The sequence below is a fragment of the Phasianus colchicus genome, chromosome 13, assembly GCF_987193195.1.
Source record: "Phasianus colchicus chromosome 13, bPhaCol1.hap1.1, whole genome shotgun sequence".
NCBI lineage: Eukaryota > Metazoa > Chordata > Aves > Galliformes > Phasianidae > Phasianus > Phasianus colchicus.
In genome coordinates, this window is record NC_143448.1 from 17111943 (window position 1) to 17135628 (window position 23686).

General features: G+C 43.8%; 1 protein-coding gene across 5 annotated transcripts; it reads left to right on the plus strand.

The window, feature by feature from the left end:
- The first annotated feature begins 11 nt into the window (after positions 1-11).
- On the plus strand, positions 12-23576 carry ATP2C2 (ATPase secretory pathway Ca2+ transporting 2). 5 transcript variants are annotated; one of them, XM_090149424.1, is made up of 27 exons: positions 12-1436; positions 4722-4829; positions 5313-5429; positions 7070-7159; positions 7235-7270; positions 7352-7413; positions 8177-8285; positions 8364-8513; positions 8612-8680; positions 9124-9199; positions 9443-9509; positions 10749-10873; positions 12984-13081; positions 13735-13836; positions 14782-14871; positions 15807-15908; positions 16466-16622; positions 18003-18173; positions 18713-18810; positions 18895-18945; positions 19287-19453; positions 20125-20193; positions 20266-20382; positions 20932-21079; positions 21670-21765; positions 22077-22218; positions 22883-23576. In XM_090149424.1, the coding sequence occupies exons 1-27, from the start codon at positions 1338-1340 to the stop codon at positions 23023-23025; spliced, it is 2859 nt and encodes a 952-aa protein (XP_090005550.1). In that variant the 5' UTR covers positions 12-1337; the 3' UTR covers positions 23026-23576. The 5 variants fall into 5 exon arrangements, with proteins under 5 accessions (XP_090005550.1, XP_090005551.1, XP_090005552.1 ...); XM_031615420.2 differs by lacking the exon at positions 12-1436 and adding an exon at positions 4588-4669; XM_031615419.2 differs by lacking the exon at positions 12-1436 and having other exon boundaries at positions 4554-4829.
- Positions 23577-23686: the final 110 nt, after the last annotated feature.

Genomic DNA, 23686 nt, shown 5'->3' on the forward strand with positions numbered 1-23686 from the left:
AGTCTCCTTCTCTTTTTATCAGGACCATGGTTAAGCCAGCTGGATGCACTCCTGCTCTTTGCAAAAGCTACAGAAGGAGAGAAAATAGTCAAATGCATGTTGAATACTGGGATAATTTGCACCTCATTCCCATAGATTTTAGTAAGTTTTGAGCCTTCCCAGTGCCTCTGAGAGCCCTGGCTGCCTTCAAGCCCTGACTAAGGCCCTGAAGACCTGGATATGAACTGCCAGAAAATCAGTGCCCAGCATGATCCTGGCTGTTTTCCCATGGGAAGGAGCATTGTTGCAGTGATGCAGGAACTTCCTTCATCTGCCTGACGCATCCGCTTCGGGTCATTAAGAAAGCATTTCTCAATCGGGAGCTGAGAGAGGTAGGAAGTCCCAGCCTTGTTTTACAAGAGGCTGGCTGTTTGCAGAGTGTTTCCCAATCATTTTGCTCTTCCCTCAGTCTTTGGAACAGAATCCTCAGTGGAGCACGGTGTGTTGGGAACAAGTATTCCCTGCATCTTACAGCATCTAGGGGTGTCCCTAGAGCTCCTCCATTTTTGCTGGAGCTGGGACCTGGAAGATGCAAGTAAGGCTGCACTGAAAGGTTCAGTGGTTGGAAGTTGGCCAGGCTTTGGGCACCACAGGCGAGATTGGGGTGCTGGGAGAAAACTGTTCTTCTGCAGATAGTGGCACAATTTTTTTTTCCTTTAATTGGGAATAACCTTTGTTCCCTAACCACAGCTTTCCCTGGAGTTTGCTTACCCCAGAGGGACAGTTTAAGCCTCAGTGAGCCCTGCAGTCACGCTGCCTGGGGGAGTGTTTCCTGTAGGTTTCCTGGTGCAGACCCAAGCATGATTCTCCCTGACAGGCAGCTGTAAATCTCCCAAAGGATGCAGCTGGTTAACCTCATCCATATGTTGGGATCCACTAAGAAAACACTCCCCTCTGGCACGTGAACAACCGCGCTATTTAATAAATCAGCACCACAGACTCACAGTGGGTTCACCTGAGCGGGCTGGGGGCTCACCTTACACACACCGTGCATCGGTGCCCAAGCAGAAGAAAACCCAAGCTGCTAAGCCCTCAGTGTGATCTCCAGGTGCTGTGCACACACACACCATACTCTCGTATCTCCACAACCTCTTTAACACAGACAGGCTTTAAACACAGACAGGCTTCCTCTGGCTTTATGGGCGAAGGGTGTGCAGCCTCCCTCCGGCACCTGCAGCCGAAGGCGTGACTTGGCAGCAGGTAACACTGCCTCTCCCTGCCTGTAACCACAGCCCTGCGCTTGCAGGGCAATCCAAGCAGCACCCGTGGCACCGGGTGCTCCCACCGCCCCGGCAAAGATGGTGGAAGGAGTGCTCGCCAAACTCTTCCCCAAACGGCCATCTGCTCACTTCATGCAGAAATATCAGCCCCTTGGGAGCACCGAGCCTGAAGAGGAGGTGAGGATTTCCCAAAGCCTTTGCCGGGACCTGCTGAAATACTTTTTGTGCTTGGGGTTGAGTGCTGCCTCCGCCTGCCGGTCTGCTCTGTGCTGTGGGAGTGTGATGTGGCTGTGGCTGTGCTCTGCGAGCTGGGATGGGGGTAACGATGTCTGCCAGGCAGTGGGGTGAGGAGGGGGCTTGTTTCTGTGGGCTGCATGCAGTGCACACCGCTCAGGGTCTGCGGGTTGCTGGGCAGCGCACCCAACCCGTGGGTTCCCTGTGCTGCTCCTGGGCATTGCTGCACTGAGCTCAGCTTGAGCTCAGCTGGAGGAGCCTGCTCCACAGTGCTCGCTTTTCCTGAAAGATGCTGATGTATGAATGCTGGTTTTTACTACCTCTTATCGTTACCGTCACTGATGGGTCAAAGCACAGTGGTTCAGGTGTCACATTTGTTGCTACTGTTGGTTTTTCTCCACTAAAACTTGCAGGCTGGGATTCTTTTGTTGCCACACTTGCTCAGCACAGGGATTTCCATTGCTCAAGACACTGTGTGCTTTTCTCCCACACATCAGAGCGATGCGGTGCCCTCCCACACGAACCCGATCCTCAGCACGCAGGGTTCACCCTTAATCCTGTCCCAACAAAACCATCCATACACTTCCAGATCCTCAGGTTCTTTCCTGCGATCATCTGACCGAGGCCTGTTCTCAGATATCACTTCTGCTAATCCTCTGAGCCTTTCAGAGCCTTGTCTTTCCAGCAGAGGGGCTGATCAGCGTGACAGAGAGAAGAAAGCAAGGCATTGAGCTCTTCCCCATAGCAGCATGGTGTGAGGTGCTGCTCCGTGCTCCTCAAGCACAGCCCCAGACCCAAGGAGAGGGCGATGCGGCTGAGGCTGCGAGTGTCTGCAGTCTTGTTTCGATGGCAGGCTGAGGTTTCTAACACTGCAGAGTGCCTCCAGCAATTAGGCCGGCTCGTTCTGCTGCTGTGCCAAAAGAAACAGTGATACATATTTGCTGTGGGATGTACGCCCTGCTTGAATTATAGCTGTGGTCCTGCAGAGTGTGACACGCTCATAGCATGGTGGGAGTGACCAGTTTCTGCTGTGGGCACGGCGAATAGGCAGAGATGTGAAAGCCCAGCGGCTTCAGGCAGGTCCTTGGAGGATCCATTACAGGTGAACACAAGGCAGCCGTTGCAGCACAGCTCTGCAGAGGCTGGAGGATGTCAGGAGGGGTCTCATTCCATAGATGTTATTTAGGGGCACACCAGAAAAGCTTCTAATAATGCTGTCACAAATAGAAACTGCTTCAAGGCCTGTGGAGTCACTGCTAGTCTCTGGGGTGGAGTAATGAATAGCACAGTTATTACACCCTCAAAAAGAAAATTTCCAAGCTGTTCTATTTAAGTTCACCCAACAATTCTTTGTATTTTGTAAGCATCCCAGTAACTGCCATGGCTTGAACAACTTGATGTATCAGGAGCATATTCCCAGGCTGTGATTTAGCCTGGTAAATGACTCACATTTCCCTGACACCCCATGCACATTGCATCTGCAGAACCCTTTCCCTTGTGGCACTGAATCCACTCAAGTCTTAGGAGCCAAAGCCTGGAGCACAGACACTACCCAGCCCTGTCCTCCATTCAGGGCTGAGGTGGGCTTACTTCATTCAATAAGCATGAAGAATACACAAGAAGAAGACTTCTGCTTAAGGCTTTAAATGACCTCTTCTTAGTCTAAATAACTTAGCCCACTTATGACCAGATTACAACGTACAGACTGGTCCAGGATCTCCATGTTTTTCCCCTTTCTGCATAACAATTGATGGCTTGTTTTAGGGTCAGGGATGGAGGTGATGAGGCAGGCAGCTGCACAGCTCTGCCACAAAGCTCTCCTGTCCCCCAACATCCCCTGAGCTTGCAAAGTAATGGGTAAATTCTGATTTTGGTTTTGTTGTGTCTTGCTGCCCAGCTGTATGATGTCACTCTATTGTGCTCAATATAAGGGAAATTGTGCCCACTCAATATAAGGGATAAAGGGCTGAAAATGTGAATTGTTAATATTGATAGCCCACATCTGGTTTAAAACATAGATAGAAAACGATGCAAAACATACTCCCAATTTGTACATCACTGGAGCTGTCCTGGGAGTAAAAGCCATGCCATGCTGATGGGCAGTCATGGCCAGGCACAGGCTGATCACTATTGATTAGCTCACAGCAGTAAAAGCACTCATTCACAGCAGCCATGGTGCTCAGACATCCAGCATGTGCTTCCGTCATTCCTCTTCTCCACACCTTCCCAAAGGTAAATACCAGTGATAGAGCAGGAGCTGGCAGACCTGGCTGCTCCCACCAGCCATGTAGAACTGTAGGCACATTGCCTCGTGCCTGTGCCACTTCCCATCCTCCAACACCTTTCATTAACCCATAAATTCCATAAGATGAGGCTGGTTTCTCTCACTTGGAGGCAATGGAGGTAGGGTCTGCTTCCTCCTGTTGGGACAGAAATCGTCCTAGCTCACCATTACCATTCTTTTTTCCCTCTGACAGGTTGGTTTTGTTTTTAACAAGGAGAACCAGGCTTTCCTTGCTCTGAACATAGAACACACAGTGAAACACTGGCATGTCAAAATGCTTATCTTGGGCGGGATCCCTGCAAACAACAGGGCCCCTCATGCCTTCCTGCCCACAGCACTGCCCCATGTTTGTCTTTTGGCAATTCAGCTCCTAATCGTGTTGCTTTCTGCCAGCTGATAACAACCCCAGAGAAGGTTCAGGCAGCCTTTCAATGGAGGCAGCACCTCAGTTATTGTGAGGGTTTGATAGAAAACCACTCAGCTGGTCTCAATCCCTGCCTGCCCCTCTCTGCCAAGCAGCTGGAGGGGATTGCAGTGGAGATAAGCTGACCATTGGATGTACACAGGGGTGAGCAAAACCATCAGCATTTAGCCTAATAATCAAACAGAATTAAGTGTAGTAATGTTGTTGGTCATTCTGACAGGACAGCAAATGTCCTACTCTCCCACCCCCACAGGAAGGGTCTCCTGCCTGCAGGCACAGAGCCATCATTCCCAGCTACTTCGGAGCGAATGCTGAGGCTGTAGGGCAATGAGGTGCACCTGACTTTGGGGCTGAGGATTAATTAGGGAGTGTTATAAAGTGCTGTGATGGGGATGTGGTTTTGCTACTTATGGGGCTACAGGGCTGGCAGGATAAGAGAATGGGGTTGAGGAAGAGAAATGCTAAATGGTTTCTGCTGATGGGGCCCTCATCTAACAAGTGCTTTATCTCCTTTCTGCAGAGCCAGGAGCGTGAGCTGGAAGTCATTGAGCAGGAGAAGGAAGTGACAGTTCTGCTACCGAAAGATGCGTGTAAATGCCATAAAGAAGACTTGGCTAAAGCCTTAAACGTAAGGGGTTTTACCTCTATTCACAAACATAACACTGCAGACTGTGCAGCTATTGACCCAAATCATCATCAGCTCCTTAGAAATCATCATGCAAGTGCACACAACATATTTACCCTGCTTTTTAGGGCAGGTTTCATTTCAGAGGCAAAATTCCTGTTTTTATCACTCCCGGCTGACTTCACAGCCTGACCCCACACCCCAGCTCTGCCCCATCCTCTGCTCACAGCATTGCTGCTGCTGAGTGGAGTTGCTGGTCCCCAGCAGGGATGTTGGCCCTGGCAGGACTGGGTGCAGTGCCTGGCATTGTGACTGCTGCTCATGGCCAGTGAGATGGATGGAGAGGTGCTGAGGCACAAGAGGGAGGTTCTCAGTGAGTTGCTTTACTCCTGGGTGAAGTGAGAGTCTGTTGTTTAGGCTTGCTTTTGTAGTTTTCTGTGAGTATCCTACACCATGTAACGTTGTTTTTCTTTGATGTCCTGCGAGGTTGATTTACAAACTGGGCTCTCCGAGTTTTCCGTGCTGCAGCGAAGGTTAAAACATGGCTGGAATGAATTTTCAGTAGATGCCACAGAGCCTATATGGAAGAAATACCTGGACCAGGTAAGTGTTTCTGGCATAGATTCCTGGTTCCTGCTGACAGCCCCTAACTGGGGTGGCTTAAGCAAGTCTCTGTGTTGAAATATTCCATGAATTCAGTCCTGGGACAGGATGTGCCCCAGATCCAGAAGCTGTTCCCACAGTAAAGCCATTGTGAGGTGCAGATGCGGGTTCATTTAACCTGGAGATAACATCTTAAAATAAAAATAAACCTTTTTATCTCCATGCAGCCCACAAATCAAAAGTTATAGCTCAGTGAACTGGTTTCTGGAGCGCATCTGTTCTTTTTAAGGTAAGTGATAAAATCAGGGAAGGTTTGGGAAAGCCAGCTGTACCCAAGGAGTCAGGCAGAAGGTGGATTTGCTGTCCTTTTTTCCCCAACCAGCTTATCTTGAATTTTCTTAAATACTCTCATGTACATGGAAAGCATCTTTCACCTCTCCAAGGAAATGTTTTTAATTTTTTTTCTCTGAAAGATCATTTCCCTGCCCAGGGAGTGGTGGAGTCACCATCCCTGGAGGTGGTCAAGAAAGGTTAAGATGTGGTACTGAGGGACATGGTGTAGTGGGGAAGTGTTGGCAGTAGGTGGATGGTTGGACTGGATGATCTTGGAGGTCTTTTTCAACCTTGGTGATTTTGTGATCCTTTGAGTTTTTAACCAAATAAGAAGAGTGGTTTTATTTACCTATTTGTTTTCAGCTAGCAATTTGACTGTTTGGCTATTTTCTTAATTTTTATTATTATTACTTTGCTCCCTTTGATGTAGTCTTAGCTGGATAATGAAGATTTTCCTTGTTTTGGAAAACTTGCTTTTTATTTCATGGATTATCCTTTTTTTCCTGTGTGATCAATACACTTTTATTGCTTTGATGTAAGCATCACTAAATCTCTTCAAGGATTCTTTTATTTTCAGTAAAAAAAAAATGAGATGCTGGGTTGTTTGGTTTGGTTGGTAGGTTGGTTTTTGTTTTTTTGACTCCTCCTTGACTACCTTAACAAATTATTTCTCCTATGAGGACATGAAACAAACTATTCAGTGCCATTCAGTTCTACCAGTTCCCATGCTAGCTAAATGAAGTGGTGATTTTTGCGTGTGGGAGCAGGGCCCTTAAAATCCTTGCCAGAAGTGAAGGAAAAAGTGACAATACTCTCCTGTAGTGTGTGGCTTTCCCCATTCTGCTGCTGATTTTGGTGATGTTTCCCATTTTGGGGGGGGGGGGGTTGCAACACCTGACAGTGCTGGCTCCTGTGACCAGGGCAGAGCTTGGCAGATTAATGAGGAGAAAAGGGGGGGGGGGAGGGGGGAGGGTGGGGAAGAGAGGAGTTCTAGTATCAAATTCTAAAAGACAATAAAAGGTTTTGTCTGTGCCTGTCATTTCTCTAAGGAGATTTCAGAGCTAGCCCTGCCCTACGTGTCTGAAAAGGCAACCCTTGCCTGTAAGGTGGGGGAAAGTGGAGACATCAGTGTGTGTTGGTGGGAGCCTCAGCCCTGTCCTTGTGGACCCCAATCTGACTACAAACACTGCACCCATTCCATACAGGAAGGTTCCTGCAGCCAGACAGCATCTCCAGCCCTTTCTGAACAGCTCTGAGACCAGCTCAGACCATGTTTATGTTCTTATTCATTTCATTTCTTTTTCCAGTTTAAAAATCCCCTCATTCTCTTGCTGCTGGCTTCTGCTTTGGTAAGCGTCATCACTAAGGAGTACGAGGATGCTGCGAGCATCACCATGGTAGGTGCACATCTCCTGTACCCCAGCCCTTTGCTTCCCAAAGCCAAAGTGCCTGTAACATCTCTCTGTCCTCAGGCTGTGCTCATCGTGGTCACCGTGGCCTTCATCCAGGTACGTGAAGCAGGGCTCAGCCCCACCGCCCCCAGCAGGTTGCTCACCTAACTTGGTTTCTTTTCCTTTCTGATTTAAAAGGAGTATCGTTCTGAAAAGTCTCTGGAAGAACTGAACAAGTTGGTTCCTCCTGAGTGCAACTGGTGAGGCGCAGCTGGCTGGTAGGGTGCGAGTCCTATGGGTTATGAGAGCAGAACTGGCTGGCAAGGAGTATGACTGCAGGTCGTTGCTGGTGTAATGAGAAAGCAGTGTCTGGAAGATGAAGATAGAGCTCTGGGGAGACAGCACTGCAGCATAACTAATCGGGACCTTCAGGAGAGCTGGGGAGGGGCAGCTTATCAGGAATTGGATTGACAGGACAAGGGTGGATTTAAATAAATTAGGAAGAAATTCTTCACTAGGAGGGTGGTGAGGCACTGGTACAGGCCGCCCAGAGAACTGTGGGTGCCCATCCCTGGAGTGTTCAGAGCTGCACTGGATGGGGCTTTGAGCAACCTGCTCTAGTAGAAGATGTCCATACCTGTGATGGGGTTGGAACTGGGGGTCTGTAAGGTTTTTGCTATATAAATGCTGTTCATGTCATTTATTGGTGATATGTAAATATTCTGTAATGTACCCATCTGTTCAGGAATTTAAACTGAGCAAGAGGGAAGGAACTCTCTCTTCTCATGGTCTAATGGGAGGTGTCCTTGCCCATAGCAGGGGGGTTGGAACAAGATAATTTCTAAGGTCTCTTGCAACACAAACCATTCTATCATTCTGTGCTTAGTGCAGATTTTGTTATTTACACTGCAAGATCCTTGGGGCAGAGTTCTTGCTTTCCTGCCTGTCATTCCTGAGCCTGCAGAAAGAATAATGTGCTCACAGCCTGGTTTCTTTTCTTCTTTTTCCATTTATCTAATCTAGCCTGAGGGAAGGAAAACTGCAGCATCTTCTAGCAAGAGAGCTTGTGCCTGGAGATATCATATATCTTTCTGTTGGTGATAGGGTCCCTGCAGACCTCAGGCTAATAGAGGTAAATGCAGCTCCATGGACAAGGGCCAGCTTTGAAAGGGTGTGTTACCAGTGCAAGAAATGGCATGTTTTTATTTAGGTTACAGATCTGCTGGTGGATGAATCCAGTTTTACTGGAGAAGCTGAACCTTGCAACAAGACTGATGGTGTGTTACTGGAAGCTGGAGACATAACCACTCTGAGCAATGTTGTTTTCATGGGGACCCTGGTGCGATATGGGAAGGGAAAAGTGAGTCCTTTTACCCCCAGTCTTTTCCCTGATGTTAGTCACAGAATCTTTTATATAAGATTTTTCATCTGTTTTTCTTTTTTTTCCCCTCTTTTCAGGGTGTAGTTATTGGAACAGGTGAAAATTCACAGTTTGGAGAGGTGTTCAAAATGATGCAAGCTGAAGAGGTAAAGTTTCTGGGTCACTCTGGAAACTCTGGAAATGGTGGATGTGCTGGATGAAAATCATGAGGGGGAGCACTGTTGGGGATTAATGCATTAGATTTGTCTGCTATTGGATGCCTGCATGACTGAGAGATGCCTGAACCATATGGCCTCTTGTTTGTTTTTCTTTCTTTATTTTCCTCCACTTCCTCTGGGTATATAAAATTTTAGTTGTACACAAGCCATGCTTTCACTGGCTGCATCTCTGAACCAAACACAGATGAGGTATTAGAAACTAATCAACTCTTGATCTTAGGTTTGGAGTGGGTAAGCACTGGGCAGTATGGGGCAGTTATAAGGACCACAGTAATAATGACCAGGTCTGTGTGGGGCTATCATTCTGCCCTACCTTCATCTTCTCATCTTTCATAATGCATGAAGAAAAACAGCTGTTCTCATGTTCCCAGACTCCCAAAACCCCTCTTCAAAAAAGCATGGACAGACTGGGGAAGCAACTCACCCTTTTCTCCTTTGGCATAATTGGTGAGTAGAATGCAGTGCTCACAGTTGTATGTGGAGCTGGGAGAGCCTTCTGTGCTCCAGGGCTGCTGCTTTCAAAAGTATTTGATGGGAACTACTGAGATTTTGGGAGATGTAAGCAGAGATTCTGGGGAAGGAGAGATCTGGGGGCTTCATTGCATAATTTGCTCTTCAACAGCAGCTAAAGCAGATTGGAGAGGTATACTGCTCTCAGTGTTTTTTAATTTGATGATTTTCCCCCACCAGGTTTAATAATGCTCATTGGCTGGTTACAAGGAAAGCATCTTCTCAGCATGTTCACCATTGGAGTTAGGTAAGGATTTGAAAAAGCTCCTTTCTCTTTGATTTGTACTGAAATACATTCCAAGGAGTTTTCTGTTCAAAACAATGGGCACTTCACAGAAGAGAGCTTGCATAAGACCCTTCTGAAGTACATGCTGATCTTGCACCTGGTGTGATTAATGTTGGCTTTATAATTGAGTTTAACAAAAAAGGAGCATGGATGTCTTTGGAAATCAATTACATTAAAATATATTTTTCCTTATTTTCTCTGAATGAAGTATTTTGAAAATCTTCACTGGCACTTCCAGCTCATCCTGCCATGAATGTCCTTTCCTGTCTGTACTGTGAATTTAGTGGGAGTGTAACAACAGCAAATATTAGCCTTTACTGTACTTTCTAGATTTACACATAATGACAGGAATGTGTGTTTTATGGACCTGAAATGCATGTGCAAGCTCTTAATCAAACATAATAAACCATGTGTTTTTAGTAGCACCCATAAAATCTACTGTTTGATGTTGTCATGACTCTCAAATGAGTCCTTTAGAAAAGCTTTCCATGGTAATAAAATAAATAAATAAATAAAAACAACACTACAGATGGGGGGACAACAGAGCAACAGGGAATGAGATATGGTGGCGAAGAAAAGCAGTTAACTCTGAATGTTGGGGAGCAGCCTGTGGGTTTGAAAGTCCTCCTCGGTTACGCTTTGGAAACATATGTGGAAGTGCTCAATTACCCAAGGAAATAACTAAAGGACAGATGTGGCCAGTATCTGAGTTTTCCTAGCATGCCAGCTGCTGTGGGCTTTAATGTTGGCCCCATTCAGTGTGCACAGCGTAGGGATATCTGGGCAGCTCATTCTCTCCTGACGTAGTTTGTGCCCACATGTAGGAGATGTGGGGCTGTGTATGGACAGGAGTCAGTAGCTATCACATGAGATGCGATGTCAGAGATTATTCATGTTCCATCCAAGTGAATGAAATCCAACCTCTAAATCCCTGCTGAACCAGAAGTTAATGCTCTTTAACGATGTGAAAAAGAAAAGTGAACGCTTTGTCAAAATTACCCAGAAAAATGTTGAAGGGCTGGATAGATATCTTTTTATTTTTTTTCTCAGCAGTCCCAGTGGTTAGCAGTGCACAGTTCCACTCAGATGTGCCCATATAGGCAGGAAGACTCACCCCACAGAGATATCCCTTTGGAATGATTGGTCAGCATTTGCAGTCTGACCCATACACTAAAACCGCTTTCTCTCTGTTGTCCCCAGCCTGGCAGTGGCTGCCATCCCAGAGGGCCTTCCCATTGTGGTCACTGTGACACTGGTGCTGGGTGTTCTTCGTATGGCCAAGAAAAGAGTGATTGTGAAGAAGCTGCCCATTGTAGAAACCTTAGGTGAGTTTGCAAAGGAGCCACAGGTTTTGGTCATTTGTACAAATTCAGCTGAGTCCAAGTGAGCCTCACTTTGATTTTTATTCTATCATTTTATTACTTTAATTGCTTTATTACTTATTTATTATTTCAATATAAAAATGTGTATTTGATCTTGGAATATGCTTACTGGGCCTGAGCAACCCACTCAAACTTAAATGCTACTTCATGTTCCTCACCTTTTTCCCTTACTTTAGTGACAGTAATGTGATCGGGTGCTGTTGTCTTTTAGGAGTGATACAGAGAGAAATCAATTGTGGCATCTTCCTCCTGCTGCAAGCCAACCCATGGCAGTGGCCCATGGGGAGCAATACTCCTGCAGCCTTGACTGCTCTGTTTGGGTTGAAAGGCTGGGTTTCTCCTTTTCCTCCATTCCATGGGATCATCCTACAGGCCCCTGCTATCCACTTCTTTGCTGTCTGGCTAAAAAGCCTTGCAGACGCTCAAGTTGAGCCTGATGGCATAGACAAAACTATCTGCTTTCCTGTAGTCTGTGTAGCCATCTCCCTCGTGTCCAAAGAGCTGTGGAAAGTAGGGATAAGAGAGGATGTTGAGAAGGCATACAGCTTACTCTCACAGCACGGGGCAGAATAAACTCTTTTGAAAGTATTCCTTTGAAATTATTCAAACTGGCCCTCGTTCCCAGGTCACTGTATTCCAGGCTTTGCTATTCTGACCTTGGTCAGTATGGCAATTATATGAAGGGGAAAACGTATTGTGCATTTAGGACCACTCATTAAAGTGTGCACTAAATGCCAAGCCAGGCCCAGGTAGTTCAAGATATCTGCTGTGCAGATGGATCTTCAGCTAAGATTTGTCTGAGTTTGAAATGCTGCTATTGTTTGAACTGCCCTTGTTTGTTCTGCAGTTAAGGAATCTTATCACCCTGATTTTATTGTACCTGCCCTGACCCAGACATCTGAGGCTGCCTTATCTCATTAAGAATTTTGTTCTAGAAGGGCTGCGCCCAAATAGGCAAAACTGCGAGATGTCCAGGTACTCTGCCAGATGACCTAGAAGTGGAAAAAGCTGTACTCTCCATAAATAAATTCTACAGTGTCTGGTAAACTTCTCAAAGGGTGAAAAATAATCATAGAATCACCAAGGTTGGAGAAGACCTCCAAGATCATCCAGTCCAACCATCCACCTGCCACCAATATTTCCCTATTAGATCATGTCCCTCAATACAACATCTGAATGTTCCTTGAACACCTCCAGAGGTGATTCCACTACTCCCTAGTGCAACTTGAGGCCATGATCCTCCAGCTTTACCTGGTTCTGTAACTGTAAATAATTGAAAATGAAATATTAGAGGTGATAGCACAGAAAAGCTAGTCAAGTCAAAACTGCAGTTAATTTACTCACAGCCCAATCTGTTTTATTCTCTCCAGGCTCTTACCTAGAAATCATCATTTTGGTGAGTCTTTGCTAAGCTGTATGGTCACCTCCAGAGCCAGGGAAGATATTCAGACTTCACAGGGGGCTGATTCTCTTTTGTGCTAAAGTCATCTTTTTTCCCTTTCTGAGAAGGGAAAATAGCCAAAATGCTGTTAAGTATTCTCATTCCCTCATTTGCTGTGTTCTGCTGTAAATGGGCCCTGGCATCAGCGTGCTTTGTTGTCACAAAACAAAGCATGAGTGGGGCAGCTCCCACTCTTAGCTGGATTTTAAAATGCTTTTTGCAGCAGTTTTCGACACTTCTAGCCTCACAGCCCTCTGGGGAGGTGGGGAAGTGCTGTTTCTGACTTAGAGATAGGGAAGCAAAGGTTAATTAAGTGGCCCATCTGAGGAAGCATGGGGCAGAGCAAGAAATTGATACTTGTTGGAACATAATAATAATAGCTGTTCTGTTGGTGTGCAGTGCCTGGATATGCTGGTCACCTCCTGGAGATCATGGTCGTCTTTGGCTGCTCATGACCTGATGCTCAAGACAATGCAGACATCTTCAGATGTCTCCTACTGCATCTCACAACCAAATCACTTGCACAATACCATGAAGCATAATCAAATTCTTTTCCTCTCATCTTTTCCTTATAACTTAATGCGTTCTGATTTAAAAACTTCCTTGCATCAGGCTGCTGCAATGTCATCTGCTCAGACAAGACGGGCACTCTGACTGCCAATGAGATGACAGTGACTCGACTTGTGACCTCAGATGGCTTCCAGGCAGAGGTATGGAGGTGATGATGTGATATAGACTTTCATATTCAAGCTCAGTGGGGCTGACTTGCTTTTAGTTCTGCGAAGCCCAAATATGGAGTGTTGAGTTGGTCCCCAAAAAAGCATTTCATTGCACATCACTGGTTTGGTCGAAGAGAAGGGACTTTTGCGGTGCTGGAGAGATGTGCAGCCCTAGCTCTGACTGTACAAAAGCCACTCAGAAACCATAAACAAATTGACTTCATCTGCTGTTCTTTGCAATTGTAAAAACTGAAATCTGCTGTTGAGCCTCGTGGGTCTATTTATTATAGGAATATTTATTATGAGTGCATTAATACTTGGCTCATTTACCTGCTTGCAGAGTTGATAAATGCAGGCATGATCAGGGCTTTAGCAATACCAGTGAACCCACTGCAAACAAAGAACAAGATCTCTTGACTGAGCTGCACAGTACTTCCACAGAACTTGAGTTCAGAAGATGAGCTGATTCTTTTTGTCCTTATGTTTTCTTAATTTAATAAAATTCATTACCAGCAGCGTTGCCTTGAGCTAGAAAGAAAAATCCCTTCAAAATCAGAAATTTTCTTAAGTGCACCTCATTGTATGGAGACATGGTGTAGTGTTGTCTGGCACTGAGAAAGTTGTTCTCTCCTTCCTTTCCTCAGGTCAGTGGGGTGGGCTACAATGGAGAAGGAAATGTTTATCTTCTGCCATCAAAGGAAATTCTTAAAGAATTTTCCAACGTCTCAGTTGGGAAACTAGTGGAGGTGAGTGTAAGTTATGAATTTAGCATTAAATGAGGAGGTTGGTGGCCCTGCCCGTGGCAGGGGGGTTGGAGATTCATGATCCTTGAGGTCCCTTCCAACCCTGGCCATTCTGTGATTCTGTGAATCAGCTTGCCCTATTTGCATTCAGTTTTTATTAGCATAGATCATTTCAGTTAAAGAGTGTGAAAATACCTCTTTTGTAACTTAAAGAAAGTGCCTGGTGAGTGCAGTCAGGGAGAAATTCTCCAAGTAGTCATGACATGAAACATGAAGCTAATTGGTGAAAGGCAGCAATCAAGATGTGTAGGGAAGGGCCAGAGTCATCAAGTTGAGTGTCACTGATGTTTCGGAACAAACTATGATTCTGGCAGAGGAGAGAGCAATTAATATTACCATCTTCAGGTTTTTAATGTAGACAGACTCTAGACTTGAGCCAGCTGTGCAATCAATATGTAAATGCACTGCCACGGTCTCTGGATTTCATGTTAGCATTAAATATAATCTTGGGCATTTGAGTGCAGGCTGAGTGTTTGAATAGTGAGATGATCTAAGCTGGAGCCTCAAATGGAAGTTAGGATGTACTGTACCCATACTGCACGTTAGCAGCAATGGTAGGAATGTCTGAGTTTTCATGATTTCTGAAGTTAGTTTGATATATATATATATATATATATATATATATATATATATATATATATATATATATAGCATTTTGCTTCAGGTTGTCTAAAATGTAAAATTTACCCCCCAAAAAGGTACATTCTGTGGATTAAGCAGGTTTAGAAAGCACAAGAACTAATCTCAAGAGATGCAGTTATAGGGAGTAGTACATCTCTTGGGATGTGGTTGCTTTTGTTCTGTGATCTCTCTCTATTTCATTTAAAGAGATGGAAAAAGCTATTAATTTAGTGTGGAAGAAATGAACCATGTGAGTGCTTTTTCTAGGCTGGCTGCGTGGTCAATAATGCCATTATCAGGAAAAACAGTGTGATAGGACAGCCCACAGAAGGAGCTCTTCTTGCTCTTGCAATGAAGGTAAGATTGTTGAGATTTAAAATATTCCAGAATTTAAAAAATAATAATAAAAAAAGCTGGACCTGTTAAGTCTGACAGCAGTGATCAGACTTCTTTAAAGTCTGCAGACTGCTTTTACCCTTTCTTTCCTTTTCTCTTCTCCCCAGGGTTGTAGATGTACACCTCTCCCATGTAAGTCTCTTGCCATGGACAAACACCTTCCCTGAGCTTCTGTGCTAACAGCAGTAATTGTTTTGCTTGGTTAATTACTGCAGTTGTTCTGCATAGATTTCTTCTGTGCTCAAACGAAAATGTCTGTTTACATTTCCTCTGGATTCCAGTTAAGAGTTCAGGAGGAAGATGAGTGTGAAAAACAAGCAAGAACTGGCCATGCCAGAAAGCATAGCATAGGGCCACCCTGGGTTTGGATTATTTGATAGCTGTTTACATTTTTCTGAACATGATTATATAAAATAAGAATTTTGAATGAATATTGTACTCAGAGACACCTCCAGGAATCATCAGATCAACCCTACACAATTTGTGGCCTCTGAGCTCAGGTGGGCTGTAAGTTACAGCAGGTGGTTGATGAAGCAATGCAGGCATTTGGTTTAGCTCCTCATGTTAAAGCCTGCAACTCTAACAGAGTTGATCCAAAGCCCCACTGAGGGCCTGGACAGCAGTGCAGCTCCATGGTTAGTGCTCTTGCAGAACCCAATGCTTCTTGCAAAAGCTTCAAACCATGGGTTAGTTTATCCCATGTCAGGCACCAAGGGGAAAAGATCTTTTTGAAATAGAGATTCTACTCTTTCCAATGCTTTCTCTTGAGCTCTATAAAATACAACTGCCTTTGAAGTACATGGTCAGTTCTTGACATATGCTGTGCTGTAAAAAATAAAGACAAGCTTTGGCATTGTTCAGCATTACAGTGCTCTTTTTATTTTACTGTACTTCAGATGGAATTAGCTGACATAAAAGATAGTTATGCAAGAAAGAAGGAAATTCCATTTAGCTCCGAACAAAAATGGATGGCTGTGAAATGCACACTGAAAAATCAGGTAAAGCAAGCAGTCCTGTGGGTTGGTTTCTTGTTTCTAATTGTGCACCTCAACAATGGGCATGAAATGGTATCTCTTCAGCAAATAGTGCTTTCAGAAGTTAACTGTATCAGGAGGAGAAACTGAGCAAACCTCAGAATTCCTGACTTGGGTGTAATTTTAGCTGGTAGTGCTGTGCTCGAATAGGAGAATTCTTTTTGTGTAGTGGTTTGATCAGGAAAACAGAAGCTGTTGGTGAAAACTGGCAGGAGAAGGGAGATGTGATGTTTGGAAGAAAACATTGGCTATTCTTCCCTGCCTGCTTAATAAGGAGCTTGTTTTAGTTGATATCGTTCTCTGGGTGAACAACTCATACTGTTTCATCAGACTGTGTCTGCAGTGGCTGAGCATGAAAAATGGCCCAAGCAAAGCCATTGCATCCTATAAATAACACATGCAGGTGGGTGATTATGAAACAGGCAAAAGAGCAAAGAAAGGACTTTATATCAGATGAAAAGCTTTATGCATTGCCAGTACTTTTTTCCTTTGATAAAATACATCATCTTCTTCCTTTAAAGGATCAGGAAGATATTTATTTCATGAAAGGAGCATTTGAAGAAGTGATTCGATATTGCACTATGTATAACAGCAGTGGCATCTCATTAATGCTCACACCTCAACAGAAAGCCTCCTACCAGCAGGAAGAGAAAAGAATGGGCTCCTCAGGTCTACGGGGTCAGTCCTTGCTGCCTGTGTCCCTTGTTATGCCCCAATACTTTCCTGCTCTGTTTTGGTTAGGATGGGCAGAGGCTTAACCCTTAGCATCACTTGCATGATCTCCTCATAGTACGTGTCAGAGTCTAGGAAGGGTTTCAGTCTGCTGGATGTTGCTTACCATTAATCTTTTCTTTTTTTCCTCCCTTTTTTTTTTCTTTCTTTTTCCTGCTGGATTTAAATTAGTGAGCTTGAAAGGAGCTGAAAATAAGCAGTGGTACCAGTGAATGTTTCTTTTCCCTGAAGCGTTGTGATCATCTGAGTTACGGTCTGAAAGTTGCATTGAAAAGCTTCACCTGATCTAGTCAGTGCTCTGCCAAGTTTTGCTTTGAAGAGCTGCTTCAAGAGCAACAAAAAGCAACTGTGAAGGGGATCAGAGCATGGATTTGGGCACTGACATTTTCATTTGATGTTTAGTTCAATTCTTTATTAGGACCAAACGTAATGATTTCCTTTTGATCCTGACTTCATGTCAGTGCACGAATTGGAGGATTTGTTATAAATGTGGCATTTCCTTCATTGCTGAAAGATCACATCAGAAATATGTTAGACTTTCACACAGTAACAAAGACACATCATCTCCTTTGCATGTTCTCAGGATGTAAGTAAATGAGAACATGTCTTGGCAGCGAGGTCTGGGAGATGTAGTCAATGTATGTGTTCTCCAGTCCTATGTCTTGTGGTTAGTAACTGGTGTAAGAGATTGCTTGGCAATATCTAAATCTGGCTTGTGAATGGCAAATCACCTTCCAGAAGAAAAGCAATTAGCTGAGGCAGCTGCTGTGAGCTTGTGATTCAGTCATCAGAGAGATGCTGCCCTGAATACCTGGCAAAATATCTCGGAGTTATTCAGGACCAATTGGACAATATAGTTTAGGCAGTGAGAACAGAAGCAATGTGCTCAGAGCCTTGCTTCACATGATGAAAGTTTCACTAGTTTGAACAGATTTATTTCTCAAATCATAGATTAAAATAAAAAAAAAAAACCAAAACCTCAAACATTTCTGTTTTCACAGGGGCACTATTGTTTTACATAATACTTATATAGTGTCTGCTCTAATGTTGCACTGTCTCAATCTGCTTGCTTTCAGGGAAGATTTAGTAGGCATTTAAATTAAAGAGCAATAAATCGTAAGGGAAATCTAGGAAACAGAAATGCTATTCAAGCAGAGCAATTTTTTGAGCCTCCTATACAAAAAGATCTGAATATCTGGCTTGAATGACTTTTTCAGTTGGAAAACTGAAAAGTTAAGATCTCCCCTAAGTGTTCATTTTAATGTACGGAAATGAAGTATAAGTAATTTTGCTTTGTTGTCTTTTTTTCCCCTCCTCTGTTTCCAGTACTCGCTTTGGCTTCAGGTTCAGAACTTGGCAAACTAACCTTTTTGGGCCTGGTTGGAATAATTGATCCCCCCAGGGCTGGAGTGAAGGAAGCTGTGCAGGTCCTTGTTGAGTCTGGTGTCTCAGTAAAGATGATAACTGGAGATGCCCTGGAAACTGCTGTGGCTATAGGTAACGAACCTGGTTTCCTTCCTGTGGGCCTGTACTGTCAGATCAGTCCAGTGTTGTGTTACATTACCTATCAATGATCACCTGTATCGTTCTTTTTGTTTATGTAATAGAGGCTCTAAATATCACTGACTTCCTGCCTTTTCCACTGAAATAAATATTGAATGCAGTAATAAAACAGCTATGCACTATGGGCCAAATTCCTGTAGATTGTGCTATTTTCAAGCAAGAAATGGCAAAATCTCAGTCTAATGTCCTTAAATGAGATAAATGGCCTTGCTGGGATTATAGACTCTGCTAATGTTTCGAGTGTGAGCATCTGTACTTCCTATTTTTGCCTTCTGCCTGTAGAAGTACACTGTGCAAGCAGCAGAGGGCTGGACATGGTACCAGCTCCAGTCCTGAGTATTGCATTGCTTCCACACTGCCAGGGCGACTGCCTTCACCAGCTCTTAAATTGCTGCCCCTGCTCCTCAAGTCAGGAAATAGTTGCCTTTTTCCAGAGCTGATGAGCGGATCTTATTCTGGGCTTTTCTTTGCAGGGCAGAATATTGGTCTCTGCAATGGGAAACTGAAAGCCATGTCTGGGGAAGAGCTGGATCAAGTGGCAGAGTCAGAACTCTCATCCACTGTCAAAAATGTAATGGTTTTGAACACAGTATCAAGGCCTTGTTCCACCTCCACTAGCATCCATCTCATACCATCATGTGTTTTTGTTTTTCAGATTTCAATTTTCTTTAGAACAAGTCCAAAGCACAAGCTAAAAATCATAAAGGTACTAAAAGCTTCTCAAATCCATCATAAACCTGGCAAAAAAAAGGCACAGGGTGGGCATCAGGAGTTCTGTCAATGACCTGGTCTCCCAGGACAAGATCAGCTCAAACTTAGATGACCAGAAAACCAAAGCTAAAGCATTGGCACTACTTACAACAATATCATTAGTGTTTCTGCTGCACACCTCTCCTGGGTCATTTGAGAGATGCAAGTAATATTATGCTTGGTATTAACAAGCAATCCACATTCAAAACTGTGCAGCAGTTCTGTTCAGTGCCCATCCTGTGATTGGCAACAGGACTTCTCCTGGCTTCAGAGTCCCTCCTCTCTTCTCCCCCACAGGCTTTGCAGAGAGCTGGTGCCATTGTGTCAATGACAGGAGATGGTGTTAATGATGCTGTGGCTCTTAAATCTGCCGATATTGGGATTGCAATGGGGCAGGCGGGTACAGATGTCAGCAAAGAGGCTGCCAACATGATTCTTGTGGATGATGACTTCTCAACAGTAATGTAGGTTCAGAGACTTCCTTGGTATCTGACCCTTTCTTACTTCACATGCTTTCTGGCTATCCATTGCAATGAGGCTGTTATGTGACTAGCCTGGAAAAATCACAAGACGCAGGATGTGTAAGTGGAGATGAATTCTTCAGTGGGGCCTGGCTCACTTTCAGTTGCATGTACTGCAATAACCTTTTTGTTTCAGGTGGTGGTGACAAAGCTAGCTTTCACCTGAAAGCCCTGGCGTCTTGTTGCTGTAGCTATAGAGATTCCTCAGTTACTGTAGCTACCTGGAGATTTAAAAGTGCCCACAGGTCTGGGTAATCTTAACTTGTTCCCCCTGCCTTGTGCAAGAAGCTCAGAGGAAAGATGCATAATTTGCAACACTCTGTTGGTTTGTAACAACAGGCACAGAACGTAGAGTAGAGTGAGGATATAATAGGTCACATGTTTGCTTTATGAACCAAGACCTGGCCACGTGAACCACAGTTTTCAGATTGATTAGTCCTGATAAAATCATTCTTAATCAGAGGATACATTGTTCTCCTCTTTCTAAGCTGAGGCCTTGATTTCAGCTGAGATAAGAGCTAGAGAAGGTAACTTGTCTCCAAGTGTCATAGGAAGAGCTCAGTGTGAAACGCTGTTAATGCTAGTTATTAAATAAATTCTCCCTTCTCTTTCAGGAATGCAATAGAAGAGGGAAAAGGAATATTTTACAACATAAAAAACTTTGTTCGGTTCCAGCTGAGCACGTAAGTTCTTGTTTGCTTTAACTACAGTGGAAGCAAGGCCATGCAGACTAAACCTCCTTTTGTGCTTTGCAGGAGCATTTCAGCTTTGAGCTTAATTACTCTGTCAACAGTGCTCAACCTACCAAATCCGCTCAATGCAATGCAGATCTTATGGATCAACATCATCATGGATGGGCCCCCAGCCCAAAGGTATAAAAGAGACAAGTGAGCAACCTAACAGCTTGTGTTGGCTTAGGAGCACGAGTTGTTATGATTTCTTATCAGCGTGCCAATCACTTGATGGTTAAATAAGACAAGCTGTACTTGCATTCCCTTCTGGTCCCTCTTAAAGCTATTTACTGTTTCTGTACTTGAGGTTTGACATCTTCCTGTTTTGGTGAGACCAAAATCACAAGATACAAGAACCTCACTGAACTGCTAATTACAGCATCTTCATTATGGAAGGGATGTTGGCTGAAATCTCACCCCTAGCTTTCCCTCTGTGATGACGTATGGGTATGATGCACTATGATAGCTTAGTATTATGTCATTGTAGCAGTTTGTTTTGCAAAACAAAAAAGAGCCTTTATCTTGCTCTCACAGATAATACAGCCTTATGTAATATTGCCAGAATACTGGCATTTCTCATGCTTTATTTAAAAGAATTTAATCTTCCAGATCCATCTTCTCTTACCAGCAGTGTAATCTCAGGACAGCCTGTGTTAACTAAATGCAGCATTGCTCTTCTATTTGAGGCAGCTTGGGAGTTGAACCTGTTGATAAGGATACAATCAAACAGCCACCTCGATGTATTACAGACACTATACTCAGCAAATCACTGATCCTGAAAATCTTCATGTCAGCTCTAATTATCATTAGTGGAACCCTCTTTGTCTTCTGGAAGGAGGTGAGGAAAATCTGCAATCCTATCTTGTTTTCATCAGGGTGGAGAATGAAGTGAAGGGCAATTTCTGAAGGCAGTACACGTTAACTTCCTGAAATACATCCAGTGGGAAAGGATTAGTAAGGGCAGAGTGTTAGGAAGCCAGAGTCCTTGCTCTGTTTCTGCCTTCCTGTTTTGTCTCTTATTTGACCCTTCCTATCTAGAACAAGAAAACTGTGACTTGAAACAATTCCAACACTCCAAGGTACTTTTTGCCTCTAGAGTTTCATAGATGTAGAGAATATCAAGCATGTAAGTACTACACATTTTGGTTAGTTAAAAGTGTTTGTGCTGTAACAGTGTAGATAATTCAGTTTAGAATATGTTTCATTCAAAATCTACATCAGTTATAAATAGGGTTGATAAGATCATAAACCCAGCAATTAGCAGGGAGAAATCGATGCTGCCTATAGTAGCTAGAAGTAGATTTATTCCTTTGCTTGACTGTACTTTGAACTGCCTGGGATCATTGCAGGGAATATTTAGTTCATCTATTGCATGGACTTACTGTTGTAAGGCTCAATTAATCCCTGGAACTGTGTGTGTGCTTCCAGAATCCTAAAGGTGGCATAACCCCCCGGACCACAACCATGACTTTTACATGTTTTGTGTTTTTTGACCTCTTCAATGCTCTGACATGTCGTTCTCAGGTGAGATCGTTGTGTCAACAATAATTTCTGGTCTGAAGAAAACCCACTAGAATGCAAACATTTTGCATAGGAAGGCTTTTTTTTTTTTTAACAGTCCTTTAGAGCTGTGTGATTTTCATCATCTTTGCTATCCATCGCTGTTCAACCGTAATGCTTTCAGCTATCCAGCTCTTGCCTGAGTTTGCATTCATGTAACTTCAGTACTCCCAATAGTGGTAGAGTTTATGTGCAAACAAACAGCCTGATGTTCAAATACCAACAGGAGATTGGGAAATGCTGTTTTTCCTTTTATTTTTTTTCCTCTTCTCTAGACAAAGCTGATACTGGAAATAGGCTTTTTTCGAAACCGCATGTTCTTGTATTCTGTGCTCGGGTCGTTTCTGGGACAGCTGGCTGTTATATACGTCCCTCCATTACAAAAGATCTTCCAGACAGAGAACTTAGGAGTGCTAGGTAAGTTACAAAATACATATACATCTTCTCAGCTACTTTAAAAAGCAGATGGAATTGCAGAGTTGCTATGTGATAGTTCCCATGAGATTGCTGGTAGGAGAATAAATACATAGAAGCAGTTACACAAAAATGCTTGTAGTTAATGATATTCCAGGGTAGGTTTTCAATTTTGATTTACTGTACATAAATGCAGGCAGATTGAGTTTCCATGAGCTCTGTCTGATGATTTTTCGTTAAATAAATCTATCCAGGATCATTATGCAGTCGCTTCATTTTGCAAAAAGCTTGGTAAATGTTGCTGAGTTGAAACGCAATGCATATTTTACCATCTGAATTAGACTGAGCAAACTCTACCATGCTAAATTATATCATATTTATATTAGGCACGTTGTTGGAAATGGGATTCAATGATTCTAAATGATCAATGATGTTCAGCCATCACGTAGGCTGTACCAGCTGTGACTGCGTGTTTCTTGTCTACTGTGGACAAGAATAGACAAGACAGTAGACAAGTCTATTCCAAGTCAACAACTACCATGAGCATAGCTAGGCTGTACCTCTGTACTGATGCACCAGAACAGGTGTCTACTGCAGGATGACCCTCAGCCCAATACAAAACCCAGCTGCCCACTGTGTTTGCCCATGCTCTGTTTCCTCTCAACAGACTTGCTCTTTCTTACTGGACTGGCTTCCTCAGTTTTCATCGTGTCTGAGTTGGTCAAACTCTGTGAAAAACGCTGCTGCCACCAGAAGCACACAAGGAATGCAGTAACTGATACAAAAGAGATGCCTGGAGCAGGGCTGTGATGCTGGGGAACTCACTGCACTGGTCTAACGATTGCATCTTTTCTGAAGATACCCCAGTGAATTTGTACCAACAGTTCTTCCCACTCCAGTCTGTTCCTTTTGTGCACTGTACATAAGCTACGTGAGCTGTCTACAGACATCTCTGGAATGACTCCTGTTTTAAACCAAGATCAGGTATATTTTTATAATATTGATCTTTGTGTTGAGAATGCTGATAGCCCCCAAACAAGTAACGCAGTTTCACACCTGTACAGAAAAATCTATTGTGCATAAATTGAAGTTTTTATTTATTTAAATCACAGTGATTTTTATTAATAAAATTCTATGTTTTAAAATGATGCACAGAAGTATCTGAAGGAGATTCTTGATTTAGACCCGTCTTTTTATTTTAAATTAGCTGAAAAGAACTGCCTTTGTGAGCACTTCTATCACCAATCTATAGTGTTTCCAGATCCCGTGATCCCTAGCTTTCATACAACAAGACTCTAAAGGAATGTGGGGTGAGTTTTCAAACAAAGTGTTGAAAGTTAAAGTGCAGCACTCCTGTCAGCTGAACACTGCAGTGGTTTTTTGTCCCTATGCAACTAGTAGGAGCAAAGTGGTTGGCTGAGCTGGTGCACAGGGGTGGATGGATTCAATGGGGAAGGGGCTTACTCTCATA

Bases quoted from the DNA above. Each gene is read 5' to 3' on its own strand.
- ATP2C2 (XM_031615419.2), top strand. From the start codon at position 4,611: ATGGGGCTACAGGGCTGGCAGGATAAGAGAATGGGGTTGAGGAAGAGA. The intron at 15,909-16,465 runs GTAAAGCAAGCA...CTTCCTTTAAAG, and splicing joins AATGCACACTGAAAAATCAG to GATCAGGAAGATATTTATTT. The intron at 19,454-20,124 runs GTAGGTTCAGAG...CTTCTCTTTCAG, and splicing joins GATGACTTCTCAACAGTAAT to GAATGCAATAGAAGAGGGAA.